The sequence below is a fragment of the Platichthys flesus genome, chromosome 5 (assembly GCF_949316205.1).
Source record: "Platichthys flesus chromosome 5, fPlaFle2.1, whole genome shotgun sequence".
Taxonomy (NCBI): domain Eukaryota; kingdom Metazoa; phylum Chordata; class Actinopteri; order Pleuronectiformes; family Pleuronectidae; genus Platichthys; species Platichthys flesus.
Genome location: NC_084949.1, coordinates 21,519,237 through 21,542,363, shown reverse-complemented (window position 1 = coordinate 21,542,363; position 23,127 = coordinate 21,519,237). Strand labels below are relative to the sequence as shown.

Genomic DNA, 23,127 nt, shown 5'->3' with positions numbered 1-23,127 from the left:
TAAGTGATTGACAGCTAGTACTGTCCAATGGTGTCGCAGGTGTAGGTGAGCGTGCAGTGTCCTCATCAACCAATAGGTGGCGTCGTGGTGGGCTGCCTCTTGGCCTTTCACAGAGAGTAGCAGCATCAATGTTTTGTCTGATATGAAAACTTACATTTTAACAAATAAACAATGCAGGATAGGTGTGTCTTTATGTATATTTCCTTCATTTATAATTCAATATATTTATGTTATTGTTTTCTTTTTTGTCGGGCTCTACTTATTACACCAAAACCTCTTTATACATTTTACTTGAACCAGAAGCAACTTGACAAGGTCACTCAAACACACGTATGGGAGAACCAGAGTATTACAGCTCCCCTGGATATTTAAACCTTCCTGACACTGAGTGACGGCTGCCACCAGCTGTCATGTAGTTGTCGTAACTGTAATGTAGTTTGTCAGCAGAGCAGAATGCCCAGGCATCTCATTGTGGTCAAATCTGATGTACAGAGAATGAGAGGAAAAGATGGAGAAGGTGTTTACATCTTGGCACAACCATCAGAATGGGGTTGCGTTTTCGAGAAGGAAACAAGAGATTTCACATCCGTCCTGGGAGGAAAAAACGTGTTCCGCTTTTTCTTTCTATCCATTCTTGAGAGATGCTTATTTTTGGATTGTACAAAAATTGGATTGTTTCATTCAAGACATGAGGAGAAGGAAAAAGGGAGAAGTGGGGTACAAGAGGATGGCTGGTGAAGAGCAGGCTCAGTCCCGGCGTCTTGTCGGCGTAATGAAGTCCCCAGGTACCTCCTCTGCAGCTCCCATCATAATGTGTGAGCAGCTAACCCCCGATATGACTTTACCTCTGGGTTTCAGTCTGACGCCGTCTCTCTAGTCACCAGGCAAACATTCTCTTTATTTCCGTTTGAGCAGGTGAGGGTGAGCTCACCAGTCTGAATAACAGTTTCCATGTGACGTGCATTTTCACAGATGAATGTAGCTTCTTGCACATTTTATTTTGAAAATCAAGCCTGTTCGCTGCTTAAAGTCACATTCAGCATGTGGTGCCTTCCCTCCACCACCTATTCAGAATTTCAGGCCAACAGCAGATCAGTGCTACATGTATTTTTCATCTGGTGGCGTCCTCCTTTCATTTGACTATTTTTCACCTCTGGCCGACGTGTATGATTTTTCACGTGACATGACCTTGAGGCCGAGCCGGAGTCATCGTGCAAAGGTGGCAGCGCCGCAGACTGATGTTGTGAGAGGAGGACGCACTTCTGCAGGGACCAGAGGCTTCTGGGTAGCGGAGATGAAAGAGGCTGCCAGGCGAGCATGGTGACCAGTCCATTAAAGATCAGCCACCGATGGGGGGGAGGAGGAGGAGGAGGAGGAGGAGAGATACTTTGATAAGTGTTGCGCCTGCGTTAACCTTGATGGCCGCTCGCTCTGGGCTGGGTCTAGCAGCAGGGATCTGTTTCCACTGGATTTGATTTTCTTCTTCTTTTTTTTTTACTCTGGCGCTCGGGGGAAAAAAAAAAATCAATACTTGGGAGCACGGCATGACAGGAGCATCATTTCAGAATTGAAGTGGCTGTCAGGCATTGTCATTTGGTGACTTTTGTTCGCCATTGTACTTTTAAGGCCTCATTTTTCTCTCCCTCCTCTTCCTTTCTCTCGTTTCTTCCCCGGCCCATTGTCTGAATTCCCCTGGTGACATTTTATGTTGCAATTTGAAAACTCGAGGGCAAGAGATCAAGTGCAAGAGAATCTCTTTGAAACCAATTGGCGGACTGGTTTCGGCATCTACTTTTGTTTGGTAATCCCCCCCCCCCCCCCCCCCCCCCCATCCCTCCTTTCTCATTTCATCCTCTTGTCTCCCAAGACCTCCAGTGGGTTCCAGGAGGAATTTATCTGTAGTGTATTTGCATTCTCTGAAACCAGACAAGGACGAGCCTGATGTCTCGCCTTCCGCTGGACAGTTTTTCTGCCCGTCTGTAAATGAAAGCCTCTGGGAGCGCTTGTCGACGGATGTGAGGAATTGGAGATTCTCGCAGAGAGCGATGGCCCAGCCCCGGGAGGGTGTGCAGCCCCGATGTGCCACCAGTGTCAAGAGATTGCAAATGAAGCACTTTAATAACGTCTCTGCCGGGTTTTTTGTTTTTCCCTCTTGTTCTGCGACAGAACTGTGAGACCCTGGTTTTGTCAGGCGGCTCGTTGAAGGCTCGCTGTGGAGCGGCAACACCACGAGACCTTTCTCTGTCACTCTAATTGATAAACATAGGGCTGATATCGTGTAATGAGCCTCCATTCTCCAGCCTATTATCCTGGTTAACCCTCTCAACCCACTGAGGGGAGGGGAGGAGGAGGAGGAGGGGGAGCCAAGGCGTCATCTGACAACAACTACAGCATTTAGATAAGGCTGACACTGGTACAACACCCCCACTGTACAACTCCCCACCCCCCCACCCCTCGTTCCCCCTGCTCATTATTTGTGGAATCAGCAACACACAAACACCCGCGACCCGCAGCGATAACCACACATTTTTAACAGCAGGAATCTTGCGTGTGTGCAACTTTCAGAATAAGCTTCAGTGGATTAAAATGCATTTATTTCCACGCTGCGTCTTTGTCCATGTGCGTTGCCATTTTGTGTATTTGTAGAAATGCTGCCCCCACAACCAAGGTTACCACTCCCCCTTTTTCGCTCCCCTCTTGAACGGCCCCCGTTCCCTCTCCAAACTCCAGGCGCCCATCCATATTTATTTATTTGAACTGTGGATGAATTGTGGGAGACACGGCTCAGTGTAATTGACTCGATTAATGCCAGCCATTATCATTTCGTCCTCACCGAGCTGTCTCCGCCGGCAGGCCAGGCACCCACGCCGGCCGACCCTGTCAGCCAGGCCTTGTAATGGAAGGTGCTGCCCATGATTACAGTGTCGCAAGTCATAAAGGTCTCACTTGCCAGCGAGTTGTGCCCTGGTGGCTGTCTAGGCAGGAAGCTAACGGAGCATAGTCTGCAGTCCCCCCCCCCCCCCCCCCGCCCCCTCAGCTGCTTTCTTTTAACTTGCTAAATGGAAATACTTATATCTGATCTTGTCTTTTTATGCTTGTTTTCTTGTCATGAAACCCACGCTGACTGCTTCGGTCACTCCAAAGGAGGCGTGTTCCAAAATCGCAGGAGGGGAACATATAGTCTTTAATTGACTTCTTATGTTTCCTCGACATTCTTCGAAAAAGGAATGAAAGAACAGTTTGTTTGAAAATAGCAGAGTTGACCCTTTCCTTTCTACTTTCTGTCCTTTATCCCGTCAGTGGACCTGGATGCAGGACGGTGCCAAGCGAGGGGGAGATTAAGTTATTCGCTTTAACCTCCATAATAACATAACATAAGAAGTCTCTTCATAATGCCGGTGCATTTTCTCTGACTTCACATCAACGGAATGACCCCCAGAATTAACAGTGACTTGTCTTTTCCACTTACCAGCGAACGCAGCCGTGGGTTTTAATGGCCCTGCTCATGTGCTCGGCTTCTTTGGTTGTTGTTTTAGGGGAGAGTCCGTGAATTTGGCCTTTTCTCCTGCAGTCGACTTTGGCTTTGGAAATGAGAAAAGCCCATTACAGCATGGAGGGTTTGGGTGTTTGGGCAGCCTCAGCACACAGGTGATGAAGTGTTTGTTTATGGTTATGAGTGTGAACCCAGCACTGTTGATTAGTCCTGCAGACGTTACATGTCTCAGACAGGGGCGGATGGAAATGGAGTCTATAGAGGCCGGTCACGTCTATCTGTTTTAAGGAGGGAAGTCCACACAAGTGTTTATTTTAAGAAATGAATAAATGATCATATTTAATGAATACAAATTTAGTTTTCTGCTGTAACAGGTTAATATTGTTTTCTGTTTATCTGTATATGATTCCTAAGATGTCGTTATCAAACGTTAATGACAAGGAAATGTAGCTGAGGCTTGATATTTAACAGCTTAACCCTAAAATGTATTCTAGATAACCATTAATAGAAAGAAAACACAAACACATTCAAATATAAAGAAAATAAACAATTTCCTTTTACATGAAATGCAAACACACATCTTTTCTGCAAAGTTTATAATGGAGAATACAAGTTTTCATATAGGCACATATTAGCAAACAAAAACCCAAATACCAATGTGCCAATGTTTTCAACCAATCCAGTTTTGGACTTTAGATGTTGTGCTCTGAGTCAATTCCTTTGGTCCGGCTTTCCTCTACATCCCATTGCTGCTTCCCTTTACCCTCACTGATCAAGATTAATGGGCATGCAACACACACACACACACGCACATCAAAGAAACGGCTTCTTGTGTTTAAAAGCTGAAACATTTACCCAGCAATCCCTCTTCCCATACTTTGCCATTCTCCCGGGTCACCGTGATGGAAGGTCAAGGCCCAATTTAATGCCACACAAAGAGACACAGATTGATAATTAAGGCCCAGCAGGCTGCAGAGAAGCCCCTCTAATGTGATTTATACCTATCGATTTCCTGTCAGATATGAAATGTTGCTGTTCAAATTGAAGAGGAGGACCCATTAGAAAGCGCTTTACTGGCAACTTTGGGAAAACAGGTTGCATTTGTCCCGCCATGCATCTGGGTTAATGGTTAATGTGCGACTGTTGTAGCGATGGGCTGGTTTAAGGTGATTTGATAAGGACAGTAATACGCAACCAGTGCAGCATTAACAACTGAATGTGTTTCCATTCTAAAAACGTTTTTGCACCATTGTAAACGTCATGATCTGAATGTCGTGTATTTTTCTCTCTGTGTCCCATTCCTTAAGTTCACCTTCAATAAGTAGTTCACTTTGAAACAGTTCAAGACTGCTGCTTGGCTCTGGAGCTGAAATTGGTTCTGAAATCAAGTTTGGAAATCAAAACACTGGTTCAAATTATAGCCGTTCTTTTCAAAAAGGTGTTTTACTTTCGCCACCGCTGCCGAGTTCAAAGGGCCGTGGCGATAACAAATTCCGACAGAGAGAAATGTCCCTCCCTGTGAATTGTGGGTATCGTGTTATTTGGTGCGCCGGAGGGCATAAGTAAATACGTGTCCACTGTTATTAATCAACATGACAAGAGGACAGAAATTACCCTGATGCTTTTCATTTGGTTCTACTCAGAGTAGAGTTTCTATAGGTGAAAACAATGTGTGCTAGCGTCTGTATTGTTTCTTCTCATAGTCATATTTTTGACGACATATAAATATATATATATATATATATATATATATATATAAATATGTTACTTGCAAGATACTTCAAAATTCAAACGTTGCATTTTTCAGTTTCCTGACACGTTTTTTTTTTTATAGTACTTTGTATTTTTTACTCATCTGTGCTACCTTCACTTGCAGTCCAACTGTGCTCAGTACGCAGCCGAGAAGCGAGATGAGGAGAAGATGTGTGACCACCTGATCCGGGCGGCTAAGTACCGCGACCACGTGACGGCCACGCAGCTCATCCAGAAGATAGTCAACATCCTGACTGACAAGCACGGGGCCTGGGGAAACTCCTCCATCAGGTAAAACAAAAGCTGCTTCTGAAAACAACCTGGTAGAATATTTTAGAATAATGAGAGATCGTGTTACTGGAATGAAGCACCAGCCTTTAACCCAGAGGATGCACCTGTTTTGGTTCTGTTCTCTTCCACCCTGTTTATAGGATGTAGTTTTCTCCGCCTTTGCAAATCATTCAAACAAGTGTAATGATTTTAATCTCATCGTAATCGTCCTCGTCCCCCAATACTCATGACTTTGATTAAATTAGATTTTCAAAAGGTGAAAATGTCAGCTGTGGGCTGCTGGATGATGCATTGACTTGGGAGGGAGATGAAAGCCATTTAAACAGCTCCGCTCCCATTAAGATCAGAGGGAACCTTATCCTCCATGTTTGTTTGGCCAGACAGGCAGCAGAATCCAGCGCAGCTATTCCCTAATGATGGCTGTTTGTGCAGGTAGTGTGTTACAGTGAGCCGGGAGACGGCCGCTGGCTCGCGCTTGTTAGACTGCAGCAACTCTCCCGAGACTCGTCTGGCGAGGGTTAGTTTGCTTTTGGATCAGGAGTCTATCTTTGGCTGCCTTTGTTTTCCTTCTCTTTTCAGAACGTGCTGTATGATTTGTCATATTTTTTGTTTCCTTGATCCCATCTCTCCCTCTCCTCCCTCCATCTCTTTCTTTCTATTAGTCTCCATGTGTACTCACACGAGGCTCTTCTATTTACTATGGAGATTGTGTTCTCCGAGCTCTTGCCAGAAAAAGTCCCCCCCATTACCGTTCTTCTATGCTGTTGTGCTATTGATGGTTTTCCTAATGGTTGCCGATGGGCTCAGGGAGCCATTGGCACTGGGCCTTGGAGTGCAGCGCTCTTTTAATAAATCACAATCAGTCCTGTGCCATTACATCAATATTTTTGGTCAATTACTGTGAAGGTCAGGTGGTGCAGCTTCGCACCAGAGCCCGTGGTCTGTGGGCATAAGAGAAACATCTGCTGCTGCAAACACCAGAAAAGGAAAAGACGAACACAGGAAATAGAAAACACACACCTGCATACCTGCAGGCGTCCTGATGCAAGAGCTGTGCTTTTCCTAATTCCACTCATACACACAAAGCGTGTGGTGCAACAACACCGATACCAGTAGATAAGAACAGCGAGGGAAAGAGTGAACACACGATGAAACCCACAACCCTTTTTCCCCAGCTGTGAAAATGAAATCCAGGAGCACAAAGACAAGACACGGCTTCAATTACAACCTTTTGTTGCTCGGGTGTAAAACATCTCAAGCCCAACTGCTCACGTGCCATAAAAACGTATTCCCCAAAGTTTCCTTTCAATAAAGAGTCTGGAAATGAAAATATTATTTTCTCGCAAGCTGATGGGAATTGTTGTTTCCTCACGGCAGGCGTCTAATATCTTCTGACACAGTGTGACCTGCCTGAATGCAATTTGTGTCTTAATATCCAGCTTACAGCGGCCCTGGCCCCCGGAGAAAAGAGGTGTGAGGTGATTTTCCCTTTTCCATTCCCTGGCTCTGTCTTTTTTTTTTCTCGCTCTCCCTCTCTTGGCCTTTGTCTTCATCAATATACGCAATTTCTTCTTTTTTTTTCGTCCCCCCCCTCACTCCTTCCCCTGTTCGCCGTTCTTCTTTTCACTACTTCAGCTGTAGCACTGAACGTCCAGGGAGGATTCCCTCCACCAGACAAAGGCAGTATCAATCTGTCATCTAGTGTCAAGGCACAGACAGATCCACAGACAGATAGATGGGGCGACTACCTGTCCGTCCGTACGTCCCTGTCCCGGTGCCTGGAGACTCCGGTGTACAACATGCCAGCCGGCTGTCTTCTTAAGTGGGACGGGGGAAGAAAAGTAAATGAACAGGTAGCAGGATGGCCACAAATGAAACAACTGGCAGATGTCATCTTTTTCTTTTACCTCTCCTTGCCCCCCCCCCCCCCCCCCCTTCCCTTTGAGCTCGGGTCCACTGAGCATCCAGACTGCTGCGGTGTTTATTTGGGTCAGGAATCATCTCTCATGTATATGACACCTACAGACACAGTCGATGGACAGAGAGAGGAGATGAGGGCAGATGATGGAGAACACCAGCTCTCTGGGGACAAGCACTACTCTCCTCTCTCCCTCTCTCTCCCTCTCTCCCCCCCCCCACACCCTCACTCTCATACCTTTCTCTATATTGCATTCTAATAGGCTGACTAATGTACCATGGAAATTCACTCTGGATGCAGGAAGCAGGGAAAGTGGAGGGAAGGTGGAGGGAAGGTGGCTGCAGCTGCAGAGGGGGCTGGAGTGGGAAGTGGAGGCAGCGTGCAGAGACCATCTTCTGATGCAGGCAAACAGAAGCACTGTTCAAGACGTGGAGGATTAGCTATCTTCCCCGGCATCTCTTACTTTGTCTTTCCTCTTTTCCTTAAAAGCGGCATCAGCATCCTTTTCTTTTTAATTCCCAGTTTGCTGGAGCAATCCTCACCTACAGCTAGTCCCCCCCCATGCCCCCCCCCCCCAAAAAAAAACATACACACCCCGAGCAGCGAGTCCTCTCCCTCTGCTCCTCCTTTCTCATATAAGCAACTCATTTTCTGCAGCACCACTGCTCTAATGGACGCCCTTAGGCTAGAGGCTTCCCAGCCAAGGGACATCCATCTTTTGGCACGTCAGCCTCCCGCCCGGCAAAAGATCTTTGTGATGTGCACTCCAATTTTTCTTCAGTAAATCAAATCTTCCTCCCTTCAGAAAGACGAATGCTTTAGGGGTTGGAGTGTTATAGAGAAAATCAATGCCGGCAAAATTGAAACAGTATGCCCCTGTATTGATCGGCCTTGTGAGATCGAGAGGGAACAGCTTTGTAACTGTTCCTCGGGACAGTTAGCTGACCTGTAATGGACAAACTATTGATATTAGCATTACTATTTTATCTTGTGCTATGTCATTTCTCCGGCGCAGCATTGAGGGAAAGAAGCCGCGGCAGAACGTTCACAGTTACTCCCAGAGAAAGGATTCTTCTCTCTCATCCACCAACGATACGACAGAGGCCGTTGTAACAGAGTCTCTGCAAAATACTGAGAACGGTTTTGTCTCATTTATCTTATTGATGGAATTTCTATAAAAATTTGAATTTTTAGGAATGCATCATTGAATGTAATACATCGACAAAGACGTTAAAATGAATATGTAATATCAGTTGTCCAGATCCTTTTCTTTTTGTCTCACACTACAGACGACCTCAGCCCCTCTTTAGTGATACAACTATTATTAATATTGTTTTTCATTATCACTTGATCTTTTAAATATTTTATTTGGTTTATCCTTTTTGCTTAAAAACCATATGACATAGCCAACATGTATTTTATCGTTACACTGATACAAAACAGTGAAAAGAAGCAAATCATAAAATATCAAATTTAGCTTAAAAATAAAAAAAAAAAGTAATCATTTCCAGAACTGTTTATAGCTACATTTGATTATCTATTACATTGTATCAATTCTTATGCAGTAGCATCTGATACATAACTTAAGAAAGCATAGAACGTGGAATATTTAATATATATTTAGTGTTACCTTCGAATATCACTGATAAGAATATGTAAGAGAGATTTAATTATCTGAATTATTACTCAGCTCATCATTTCGTCTAAGAAATCGCGGTACAACACGGTAAGAAGATATTTAATTTAAGGAGATACAAAGGAACATTTTCTGATGTGGCTTCAAACGTTAAGTTTTTCAAAATAAAATGCTTTTATATATAAAATGAAATTATAATTAAATTCTGGATTAAAAACATCTGTATTTTAGATTCTGTTTCTGCTGAAATCAAGTCTCAGAATCTCGGCTTAATCACGACATTGTGGGTGTGGTGTGTCCAATATTATTGACAGTGGCATCACCGTGGCAACACAAACAAGCAACTCCACCACTGTCGTCACCAATAACGCTCAAACCTGATTGGTCAACCAGAAATATGTGACATCACCTCTTTCCATCTTTGCGGCACCGACTTGAAACGACGGAGAGAGGGACCAGAGACAGAAACACAAATCTCTCAGAAATAACAAAAACAGATTTAATAATAATGTTATACTATTCTGTCCTGATGGGCCTTGTTAGTTCTCTCCCTCACGTTGAGCCTCCTCTTCTGGATAACAACTGTACCGCTTCCAAGTTATCAATTAATAACGCCGTGATCGCACCCTGCTCTCTGCAGCGAGGACATTTATGTTCACAGAGTCTGTTCCTTAAATAAATGATTGCATGAGAAGCTGTGGCGGCCCTGAATTATCTCCCCTCGTGTTCCTCCCATTCCAGACTTAAATCACAATTATGATACATAATACTGAACGTAATGCATGTGTTAAAGCGGAGGTCTGCACAGTGTCCGCACGGCCTCGCGTGTGTGCTTTATGGACACGCTGTACATTATGGTGCTCTGCAGGCAGGGCTGAAAAAGGAAATGGGACCGCGGCACGTCAGGGGAGATTATAACCATAGGAAACAAGAACGTAACTGTTTAGAGTACACTGGCTCTCGGAAATGCTCGGCACGAGGGCGGCAGGAAGACAGACGAGAAGAAGAGGGCGACGGATGGGACGGGGATTTGTTACTGAAGCATCAGAAGTCGAGATGGGGACAAAGACAAGACGGGGACATTTGTCCTCCCGACATCCTTTCGTTGAGCTGCACTATTCTGTATACGGGGCCCTGCTCATGAGTGATTATGAGAGTCACTGTGTAGAAAGTTGAGTGTGTCTTGTTTGCCGGATGGAAAACTCTGCAGCTGCGGACTTATCTGACCATCACATTGGCTTTATTGTGTTTGGAGATACAATAAACACTGTAGAGCCTCAGTCTCCCATGATGCTGATTCGTTAACAAGATTTCTCAGTTGTCATTCCACATTTTTACAGATCAATTGAACATTAATCTTTAGGGATTGACTAATGCTTCGGTTTAAAGACCAAGATTTAGTAAAATTGTACAATTAAAAGACATCTGCACAGGATGATCAATTTGATTTAAATGAGCCCTTCTTTTCATTGACCATCATTTTTTTCCTTTTTTTCACTGGTAATGGATTTTAGTTTGCTTATAAATTTCCGCAGTCTAAACACAAACACGGGGCCGATGCACTGAGCAGTGGCAGCTGTAGCCGTCTCATCTCGGGCAGAGACAGTTGTTTCCTTTAGGTCCATGTTCTGACTACTTAAAAACCAATTAGCTGGGACCCCCGACTGGTCGTCATCCATCCGCCTTGATACTGTCCTAAACACCAAGCATAAACACGGCGTGCGAGGAAACCGGAGCCTGCGTTCGGTTCCACTCGTCCTCTGTAAACGAGACTCTCAGTATCGAGCGGGGATCTGCAGCACCGAGGCCCTTAAACGGGTTTAACGTGAAACCCTCCACCTCATTAATCAGACCCAGTGACATGTGTCTGGGACTGAAAAGTTGTGACTGGGACCAAAAGGATGTTCCTTAAATCTCCGGGGAGACGGGTTCCAGGTTGACAGACGTGCGTTCCGTCAGTTCCATAAAACACTGCGGCCCTACCGTGCAGCCGCGCTCATGGATATGAATAAGAATATAGCCCTAATGAAAACATTTACCTCCACTGTATATACAGTACAGTGGCTGGGGCTGTAAGGAACAGTAACAACGTGTCACGCTGAAACATATTAACAGCTGATGATGTCCATATGTTAGCGTGGCTAAGTGTTGCCGTGTAGACCCAGACTGTGCTGCAGAATCACACTGAATCCGTCAGGATGAGAAAGTGTTAAAGAGAAAACTAGTCTTGACTAAGATAGTGGAAATTATATATTATTTTCAGAAGCACGCAGTGGGTTGCCAGCCCTGTGAGATGAGCTCAAGTGCCCTGTTACTGAAACCACCTTCCATCGTCCAGATATGTTCATTTAATCATGTCAAAGGCAAAGTGTTGCTCTTGGAATTCTTTTATTATCATCGTTGGTTTTCAGTGAATCTGGAGATGGTGATATCTCAACCAACCTTTGACCCATTTCTCTCACCATGAGTTGTGTTATATGCAGTTAATCTATAGTAGCGATTACTGTATCTATCATTGTGACATTAAATACACTAAAGAACAGACTCGCACCTTTTTGTAATTCTGTTTGTGTTTATTTTCATCCTAAACTCAAATGTGTGATTAACATTTTTAACCAAATAATGAGTTGGATTTTTTTTTTTCTCAAGTAAGTTGAGCTTTGGGCTTGGCAATAACACAATATCAATAATTATCTTAATCATTATTTACATCAATACTAATATACTACTTCAGATTTGTAAAATGTTTTGCTTTATTGTCTGCCCCGCAAAAAGAGCAAAAATCTGTTTGTAATTAAAAGAAATGATAATGTTGCATTTGTCAACAGTGATTATCAATATCGATTGATACATGTTTGTCTTAATATGATTTATGACCATATTCCTCAGCCCCTAGCTGAAACTCTCCATGTACACCTTTTGAGGTCCAGTACTCCCACTTGGAACTATGAGCTTTGCAATGTACATTTCTTGCTCCAGTGTGTCACCTGAACTGGAGATAAGAAAGGACGAGAGATGTTTCTCTAACCCACCTCATCCTTTTGGATCCCCTCCCTCTCTTCTACCCCACCACTATTGTCCGTCCTCTTCCCAGCAGCTCAGAACTGTAATGGAATCCTTGTTATGAAGTATGAATGAAGGGCCGCCATCCCATAAAGACCAATTACACCATCCTGCCTGACTGCCTTGCTGCTCACCGCTCAGTGTGACTCCGTAGCAACTCTCAGATTTATGAGTCATATATACCCTTAAGAAAGTATATGGCCTTGGTGGAGCAAGGTCATGATAAAAGGAGAGCTGATCAATATCTGAATGAAAAACCATTTGGGAAGTTTTTAGGGCTTTTTTCCTCCTTTCTCCTGCTTTCACACTGGATGCAATATCTGCAGAGTATCGATCGTCTGAGGCCAGTAGTTAGTCAAAGGCTATCTCCTTTGACTAACCCCTTTGCAGCGTGTCAGCCACCCCCCCCCCACCCCCCCTTCCTCATGATAGATTGGTGTGCTTCCAGCCACTGTAATTACACCCTGGGACCAGCAGGCCATTTATTTTGCCACTTTCACCATTTGCCAAAAGAAATCTCCTTTATCTTTGGAATCCAGCACGTTGTTGTGCAACCAAAGCAGGGAAAGGGGGAAACATAAAACACGGAGGTTCCCCCAGTATCGAGAGCACAAGACCGAGGAGCGTCCTCTACTCGTAGATCTTCATCTTTTATTCTTGCTGTACGTTTTCTTCATACCCCACGTTCCTGTGTGTGACAAATAGATATAGATGATAGATATTTGGAAATGGTGACTTTCTCAAACACAGTTGAGACTCTGTTAGGTTCAGATAAGAATACCTGGTTGGTGACACATTTTGAATAATAGAAAATGGAAATACAGGGAACAAAAAAAAGACTTTATACAAGAATTAGACTCAGTAGTCACTCTTAGGTACACTAATGAAAACTAGTAGAACAGCCCTAGAGTGAATTCTATCTTTATAATATCTACCATCTTTGTTGACGATATCGGAAACGTCAGATAGTTGCTTCTGAATTTCTGTCTCATGCAAGAGGGAGGCAGAATAATAGAACCCCCCATGATATAATGCGTTCCAGCAAAGAAACACTACTATGATGTTTAAACTTAATTAAACTACTATTGCAATCAACACAAACATTCCCGTGGAATTAAGATAAGCCTTATAGCACATAGCTTTTCTCTGCCACACATCAGTGGCAGTGTTTGTTCAGCATTTGGATCCAGATCTCCAACAAAATTCTACGGGTTCCTCCCTGATCCATACGGCATCAATCCACCGAGTTTCATGGAAATCCTTCCAGTATTTTTACGTATTCCTGCAAACAAGCAAATCCAGATGAGAAAATAACCCCTTAGGCGGAGGTAATAAATACATTTAATAAAATAATAGGAGTTAAAAAAGACTTTCTGCTCAATATTTGCATTGGATTGTATTCAATTATACATGTGTAGCTAATAAAGTGCCCACTGAGTCTATAGGGGCTATTATTATGTCTAATTATACAAGCATCATGAAACAAACCATATTAATAAGATAAAAATGTGACTCTGATATACAGCGTAATATCAGATGTTCTGAATCTGTACAAACAGCCAATATCAACTACCTGATAAATTATTCAAAATATTCAAAATGAAGGACGAAGGCCCTGAAGCAGGTGGAGACTGTTTCTATTGTCATGGTTTTATGCTTTTTAGTTCATACCCTGAAATGAAGTGATAACTGCGCGGCCATTATAGTTAGTCAGACTTGTGTTTATATGATCGTCTCAATCACCGTGCAGAGGAATTGCTGCACTTGACACACACACACACACGCGCACGCACACACACACACACACACACACACACGTGCACCGTGCTGTAAGTGCCGTGTAATGGGCACAGCGGTGTGATGGAGAGAGGGGAGGAGGGGCTCATGAATAGCAGACGGCCTCGCTGGATGAGATTCGGGAGCAGGACGCACTTATGTATACAGACGTGACTGATTTGTTTAATAGTGAGAATACAAGAGGGCTAACAAGCACGATAACGAGCTGGATGACTTTCTTTTTTCCAATTCAGTGTAATTCCATAAGTTGTTTATGTTGCAAGGTTACACATGTCCCATATTGTTGTATTTAGATGTGGACTGAAAAAGAAAAAGGAGCCCTTCCCCGGGTTCTGACCTTGAGCTTGTCCACTGTATTTTTCTTTTGGCCCGTGTTTGGAAAACGCGAGTTCAGATTAGTCATCCCACTTCAAGATCAGCTCTGAAAGCTAGAGGTCAGAAGATTATTACAATGGACCAGTAATGGCAGAATTATGCAACCCCGGTCCAGTGGATGCCCTCATTACCTCGCAGCGGAGGTGATAAATGGCCTTAAATGCACGTTGTCAAAATCACAGGGAAAAATGTGACTCTTCATCAAAAATACAGATGGTACCACTTCAGTGCTGCGGCAGTGGAAGTCTGTGTGCACTATTTATTATGTCTCCGATGCGTGGATAGTATTCATGAGCCAAACACCGAAGCTGTTTTAACATTAAAGAATAAAACGTTTTGTTTTTTTCTCCACTGGTTTGGGAATAGCTTTGTTATTTACAACCTCACTAAACACTTTTTTTTTTTACCTCCCATGAAATCTGATATGATCACTCTGTAATTGTCAGGCTTTCTGTTGGTGAATTTACACTGAGTGTAATTGCTGCTAATTGGAAGCCGCACACTAAGCTGGTGGTAATTAGGGCCCGATTTGCATTATTTCATTTGGCTGCACTGCATTATGGGGGAGTCTGAAGCCTTTTGCCCCCCCACCCATGGGAGCACTTTGATCCCCACAAGCTGCTGGTGTTACCGAGACGCTGTATCACACACACTCGTGTTTTCAGATGGCTTTTTGAGAGCTCTCGGATAAATTGGAGTTAATTGGGAGGAGTGGTAGATGCTCACATTGTCTTTGTAATGAGACTGTTGTGCACTTAGTGTGTCGGCAGAGAAGTCAGTGAAAAGGGAAGATGATAGGACCCATAGACGTAAATGTACATGGACTGAGTTTCAGTGTGGCGAGTCTTGGGTGATAAATCAGTAATGATAATTATCGCTATATAATTTTCATCAATGGCAACAAAACAAAAGATATATTGTTTATGCATTGGAGTAAAAATATAAAATAGGTTTTTATGTTTTACTTCAAATTTGTTGTTGTTTGCTGTTTAGTTCTGAGTTTAAAACCCCAACTGCCTCACTGGAGCAATAACCAGTCTTTAAACTGAAATGTAATAATAAATGTAACATCTATAATGATAATTATAGAATCTGATTAATTTATTGTCATAGCACCTAGCCCTAAATGTCTAAACTAATATGTAATCCAGGATTACATGTTTTACTTTAATGGAATATGATGATTTTGTAAAAACATTATAGATCTTATCACTCACAGACATTTAAATTAATCTCAAATCTGGACAAATGAAATGAGTCGCCCCTGTGATGAATAACAAGGATGGGGAGAGGATTACTCATTTCAGAGGATTAGATGGAAACGCTGCCTGAGTCTGTGACCTCAACATTACCTCTGGTAAATCTTGCAAACATCGGCAGAGGTGAATTAACATGCACACATGTAGATGGTCCGCTGTGCACCTCATCGGAGAGCCCAGGATAAGCATTAATGCACATATACCAAAGTCGTTTCGGCAAGACTTAATCATGCCAAACAATTTCAGCGTGAAGGTGTTTGGACCCTGTTTCATTTTAATTTGAGTCTGGAGATACCAGGGAAGCGATCGCTGCCACCGTTTGACAAAGAGCCGCTGCTCCGGCGACCAGGCCTCCACATGACAAATCCTCAATCTATCCGCGCTCCCATTTCTTCTAAACACATGGTTTATGCAAATCAAAGCAAAATGATCTTGGGGATCGCGGCAATGTTTGAGCAATTTGAGGACTGCCAATGGGATCCGGCATTAATATAAAATAAGCAAGGGGAGAAATCTATTCTGCATATGCAGGTCTCATTGACTGCACCCACATTAATTTAGCAGAAAGGTTATGAATGACTGTTTGTGCCAAAGTGCAGTCGCTTGTGGTGATATATGAAAGCATATTCACTCTGCGTGTCCTGCTCGCTCTGATAAAGGTCATGTTATCATTTACATAATATCAAATGCTTTGGAGATAAACCCATTTAAAACAGACGCATTTCTTTTACCTCTCCTTATTCACCAGAGGCTTAGGTGAAGGTGTTGGTAAATATTTCTTGTTTTCCCAAAAAGCCTTCTTCAAATGAAATGATAGTAAACTAGAGAACACAGAACCTCACAAGGCTAAACGCTCCTTAAACATTAGTCTCGCTCTTATAATAGAAAAATAGAGGGAAAAGAAATTGTCTAATATCCTGCACCAAACTGTACAAACTCATACATTCATAGCACACCTTAAATATGATGTTTTATTCACACGTTATTTAATTAGAAATAGATGAACATGTCAAAATGCCACTTGTAATGTTGTATTCACATAATGATGAATAAATTCCTCAAGTCCATGTACGGAGGCTTGAGTTCTTTGCAGCGGCCGCAGGTTTGACCCGGTCATCCTTCACTCTCTCTCTCTCGCGCTTAAACTCTAATCAAAGCTTAAATGGCCCCAAAATATCAAAATTACCCCCCCCCCCCCAAATCAAAAAAAAAACCAAACCAAAATGTAACAAAATCCCTCCTGGCCTTAAGTTGAATCTAATCTAATCTAAATCTCTAATTTTGGTGAAAGTTGGTTTTGTGTTTCTTGAATAATCCTGATTAAAAAAAAACATCTGAAAACATCAGGTCCTTGATGGAGGCAAGAATCAGGAGTATCACCAATACAAAGGTCCGATGGCAGTTTCAAAAACAAACAGCACAATGCATTTAAAGACTGACACGGTGACGCGTCTGTCTCCGGACAGCCCGGCCGGTGATGGATGACAATCATTTGTCCTTGTCAGCGAATGAACAGTCGCTATCAAACTTTCAGGAGCTGCAGAGATGATCTATTAACATGTTCAAACCGGCCGCTTGAGAGTGATAAGCAGTCATTCTGCCCCATCGTACACAACAAGACCCACAGGTCTCAGTGTTGTGTGATGATTAATGGAGGTTAGTTGGATTGTTTATTTCAGGGTATATCTTAATGCTAGATTAGTGGTATATTTAGTGTATGATTAAACCTTAATGCCCCTCTAGGGAAATAGGCTTGGTTCTGCACCAAAAAAAAAATATTAATCTGCAACAAAGGAAAGAAAATACCATCAAGAATCTGTTTAAAAAATATATAAATTCATGTGTCGAAAGAAAGTTCAGAAATTTGACTAAATTAGAAATAATTAACCGTGATCTTATATTGACGAGAGCTTTAGAAACATGAATAGGTAAAGTCAAAAAAGCTGCTTTACTATAACTCAAATGTATAGTGTCCTAGGGGGTAGAGTGGTCGTTTTCCAACAAGAAGGTTTGTGGTTCAATTCCCACTCTTCGCCATCTGCATGCCGAAGTGTCCTTGGCAAGATATTAATCGGCCCCTAATAAAATGTTGAGTGTACTAATTGTAAGTCGCTTTGGACAAAAGCGTCAGCCAAATGAAATGTAATAATAATGATAATAATAATAATGCATGTCTGTAAGTCTAACAAGCTGCTTTCAGACGTTCACTGAACCATACGTGAGAATTCAAATGTCCGAGTCAGTTGCACATTTTCTGGAACTTTTCCTGCGACTCTTCCACTGAAATGTTTGGACAATGCTGACGTGAGAATACAGAAGGAATCTAGATTATAATATAAATATCTCAGGATGATAAACAGGAGCCGTACGCGTGGAAAATGAAGATGTCAACTTGGAAAGGCGTCGAGATTCTAGAGCTTTTGGCGACGAAGGCCGATTTCAGGGTCACGTCTGTAAACAGCTAAGATGTGATTTCAGTCCCCGGAGCGATGTTATGAGGGTCAACTGCACCAATGTGTCAGGCAGTGTTATTGTAGAGGGCGTAGTTAATGTCGCTCACTTGTGCCTTCCACTTTCCTAAATGCTGTTCTTTCCAAATAATCATCACATTAATCCTGAACCGGCTCTCACACGAACCCTCCAAACAATCAAACCACTTGTTTTGACTCCGAGCAGCGACACCGGCTCTGCTTTGATGTAAATCCACCAGTAAAAATATCTCCACGCAGCTTGTTGATGGTTTGTGTCGACCTTATTAAATCGAACGCACAACTATTTTGTCAAGTGATGAGAGAGCCGGAGCGTCGGGGCCACAGAAAAAGGAGAAACCTGAGCCTGTTGGTCCTCTCTGTTGGTAAACCTCCTTAAATTTACAACTCCGGGGACTTGAAGAGCAACAAGAAGATGTTTAAAGAAAAGACAGGGAGAGAGAGAGAGAGAGAGAGAGAGAAAAAAAAAGAAGGTAATTACTCTTTACTACCTCACATAAAACTCTTCCGGACCCTGTTTCATCAGGAGCCAATGTGGTGCACATTACACAGGCTGGTCTGCAGGCGCACAAAGTCAGAGCCTTGTGTGAAGCTCGCAAACAGCGACGTGTAATCACGTATCGCTTAGGATGTTCAGGAACACACCCTCTGTCAGTTAATGTGTGTGTGTCCGTGTGTGTGCGCCTCGCTCTCATCATCAGGCAACACACACACTTCAGACTTAACGAGCGGGCCCTTCCAGACACCTTTTATGACCGAACTAATTACTAATTACACAAGTGGTTGGCGTGAGCCACCGCACAACGCCGGCCCCTTTGTTATTTTAATTGTTGTTATTTTGAAGAATGGGCGCTTCGGTAAATTGTGCCACGGATGCCCGGGGAGGATGGATGGCCTCTGAATAATTTATCATCTTTGTGGAAACACACTCAATGTACGGGGGGGGGGGGGGGCGGGGGGGTCGCATAGCGCTGTACATCTCCATTCTTGTTACGGCGGCGCTCTCATCAGGGATTGATGACGAGGTATCTCTCATCGTGAGTCCGCCTCCTCCAGCCAGCCGTCATTAGAACCTTCATTGTCGCCTGTTCATGGTGCGGTGGGGGGGGTGAGGATGACTGGCAGAGGTGCCCCCCCCCCACACACACACACATGCTGTGACTAATTACTCCAGCCAATGGCTCCCCCTCCTGATGGATTAATGTGTATTGTGTGAATGTAACAGACCCCCCCCCACCCCATCCCACCCCCCCACCTCCTCTTTCATGGGATGAGAGACGAGCGCGTCCCGGTTCAGGAGTCGTGCCCAACCTTGATAATTATTTTCATAGATGAATACCATCGCAGGCGGGATGATGAAGTGGCCATTTGCGTTGGGAGACTATCACATGCACACACGGAGCGGGGGTCTTTGTCAGGGCTGTGAAATCTGGTCCAGCACAGGCCCGCTGCCTCCAACTGGCTTTCTGCAAACGAGGCCAAATGCTCTCTCAAATGATTGCACCGAAATGTTCAAAGCAAAATATACACAGATTTCTTTTTTAAGGCTAAGGAAGTTTTATATTGGGTCATTTTTAGTTTGTTTTATTTTGTGGTTTTCCCGTATGCACCAAATTAAATGTGCTCACCACGCTGCTTTGCATCCAGCAGCTGCAGCAGCCTTTCATCCCGGTCCATTTGTTGTTGTTTTTGTTAATTAGCAGGTTTACACAAAAAGTATCTGAGGAGTTATCACGAACCTTGGTGGAGGGATGTGGTATGGGGTCAGGGAAGAACCCATTCCAGTTTGGTGTGTTTCTCGGATGGCCGAGGGATAATGATTCATGGATCTTGATAAAAGTACATCCACCATCGATAGAGGACTGATTGCTCCTGACCCTCTACTCATCGCCTTTCTAGTGTATTTATTTCTGCATTTAGTCGAAATAGATACAATAATCTAATTTCATCAGCAAGGTCATACACGTTTGAAAATAGTATTTTGTTTTCTGGTGTAACGCTCATCTCTGTCTGAACCCCCCCCCCCCCCCCCCCCCCGTGTGATCATTGGTGTTGAGCTGAAGATTTGTGAGGCGCCAGAGCACCATTAAAGAGTAGAGCACAAAGTCGGCTTGGGTTCTCCCTCAGAAGCTTGTGCCACTGGAACCATAAACTGTATCTTCCTCCATCTTGAAGAGGATAAACAGCCGCCACGCATGCATGAGCCCAGTCGTGATTTAAAAATGTTGCTTTAGAAATATTTAAAACCTCTTTTTTAATTTTTTTTTATATATGATTTTTTTCTGAAAAAAACAATTTTGGTGTTGCCTGATTCACAAGTATATATATATATATAATTATTGAAGACATGTACTTTTCATTTCTCGCACACAGCACAGTGGAATAGAAGACATTTCCACTAATTTACCAAGGCCTTGTAAATTGTATATTCTATCCTGAGTTTAAAGACCGAACCCAGAACAGGACCAGCCTTCGATTGTGTTGTTCCCTCTCAGTGTTTTCCCTCATCAGAACACACAGTGGATGTAACAGAACTTTCTGACTCGAGTCCAACTGTCATGACTTCTTCTCACCAAGGATCCAAGTGCATGTTGTTTCTCCCTCCCCACCTGAGCTGTTAAACACTAACACATGCCCTGATTCTAGATTCTGATGAAGCAACAGCCTCGTGGTTCTGTCTAGTATACATTAAAAAAAACTTTTAGAAATAGAGAAGGAAAAAAAACGGGTCTAATGAATATTTTAGATTATATTTGAGTGAAATCACCTCAAGTGTGATTTTCATGATAGACAGGTCCCCAGTACACAGGCACGAGGCCACATAGCAGAGACTCCCCATGAAAAGTTAACACTTTCTTTTCTGTTGGGAGCAGAATGATTTACGGAGCTGGCTCGGTAAAAAGGAGCTGTAAATTGGTAAAAAAAAATGGAGCCTTTAGACAATGATTAATATCGGTAATGCTATCCCCCCCCTCCTCTGTGTCTGTAATGGCCTTCTCCTTATCCCGAGAGCCACGGGTCCTGGCGAGAGGCGTCCTGCTGGGCCCGAAATGAGCCCGGAATGGAAGCACGTGCCACAGAAGTCTGTTTCACTGTCATTCCCTCATCCTTCTGTGATGGTAGTGCTCAGGTCACCTTCTCAAAGGGGGGGAGGCAGAAGGGAACACCTTAGCATCGGGAGAGGGACAAACTGTCAGTGTTCAGAGACAAGGATGCAATGACCTGGGGGTCTAAACTTGTGTATAAGGGATTTTTTTTTGTGTTTTTGTAAAAAGGAGTGAATCTGAGGGGTTAAAAAACCCCACCATACACAATGCTGGCTTTATGTTTGCTTGCTCGGACCGTGTGCTAATGCTGGGCTGGTATACCATGCTGGCTGGTAATTGCTAACACATGTGCTACTTGTGTCTCGTTGCAGCCGGCCGAGGGAGTTCTGGCGCCTGGACTACTGGGAGGACGATTTAAGGCGGCGGCGGCGCTTCATCAGGAACCCCTTCGGATCCAACCACTCGGAGGCGACGCTCAAAGCCGCCGCCGAACATGGTCAGTACAGTCGTCCCCCCCGTCCCCCCCCTGTTGTTTGCACTCCTCGTCTCACACGCTCGGTGGTAGCACCAGGTACAAGGCAATAAAAATTAGCCCTCCCGTTGCAATAAAAGATTTATTGTGCCACAGGACCCAGTAAAGTAGGGCCCTCATTTGAATTTCACACAGGTAATTTTATACCCCGCCTGGCTTTATGCAAAACCGGAGTGGTAACGAGAGTGTTGGCACGCTTTATTAAGAGAAATACAGATTTGAAACGGAAAGATTGTGAATAGAATAAAATGTGAATACGTATCATTCTTTTTCTCCTCATTGCATCACAGTGGCTGATATCAGTGGTAAGTAACACTAACACTCCTTCCCCCCCCCCCCCTCTTCTGTTTGTCCTTATTGAGAATTTTTATTTTCCAGTGTAGTGTCATTTTGGGTTTTATGCCTTTGATTCATTCCTTTTTGTAGCATAATTAGCTTTTTCAGGAGTAAACAGAATAAATTTTATACCCCAGAAATGTAATTTGAGCTGCATATTTATAGTTAATTTATTGACTAAATGTCATTAAATATTTATTCAATGTCAAACGTATTGTTAATAATAAGCTGCACTAGTGCTTCGGTGAAATATTACGGTAGTGAAATGCAAATTAAGGTCTACAAAGAAAAAGCTCATTGTGTTTTTGGAGCCTCTTAAAGTTGAGGGGAAATTTAAGGTGATTTGGAAAAGCTCCACTTACATTATGTTTCATTAAAAGTAATAACTATGATTATTGTTTTTCTTTGGAAGTTGGAATTTCTCCATTATTTCTGTGAATCCACAAAGTCAGGTGCGGACTTTCAATAAATCTCGTCTGAGAAACACCTTGAAATTCCCAGCAGCCGCTTAACACCACCATATCTAAATGACACATGTCCCTGCAACACCGGGAGTCTCATTTCTCTCCTAGAGGCCAGGTAATCCCCCGGTTCTACAAATTACCCAGCGCACACACAAGGGTTTGCAATCATCATCATCATCATCATCATCATCATCACACTGGGCCTGCACTTTTAGCTCAATCAATTACTCTCCAATAAATCGTTCATTTCTGGACCAAAAAAAAAAAACGTCCTCAATGTGTCACCTGCGAAAAGTCCCCTTAAACGAGACATCCTTCCCGGAGACAAATGGCAGGTGTGACAGGAGTCAATAGGAATGTGATCTAAAAGCAATAAGCGTTGAGGATCCCAGGATCCTGGGAGACCTCAGGTCTGCGGCGAGCAGGCAGCTGCAGCGCGAGGGCCACAGTCCAGCTGCTCGCTCCTCTCCTGCAACACGCCTCCGACCTTCACTTAGTTTCCATCTTTATTCCTCCTTGTTTTCCCTTCAGTCCGACCATGACAGAGAACAGACGAATCACATGTCCCCCCCCCCCCCCCCCCCCCACGTCACAAATGCTTTTAGAAAATGTGTTGAAGGGCGAGCTGTGAGTTGAATACTCAGGTATTTGATCTGTTATTCAATTTTATTCCAA

The 23,127-nt window shown here is 43.5% G+C and overlaps 1 protein-coding gene across 5 annotated transcripts in view; it reads left to right on the top strand.

The window, feature by feature from the left end:
• Positions 1 to 23,127, top strand: part of lrba (LPS-responsive vesicle trafficking, beach and anchor containing) — a 173,383-nt gene that overhangs the window by 77,162 nt on the left and 73,094 nt on the right. For 3 of the 5 annotated variants that reach the window (XM_062387882.1, XM_062387881.1, XM_062387880.1), the window contains exons 36-38: positions 5,370 to 5,536; positions 21,492 to 21,616; positions 21,943 to 21,957. In XM_062387882.1, the coding sequence (XP_062243866.1) occupies positions 5,370 to 5,536; positions 21,492 to 21,616; positions 21,943 to 21,957 (307 nt within the window). The remainder of the gene's footprint in view (positions 1 to 5,369; positions 5,537 to 21,491; positions 21,617 to 21,942; positions 21,958 to 23,127) is intronic. The other 2 variants (XM_062387884.1, XM_062387883.1) reach the window with 1 other exon arrangement.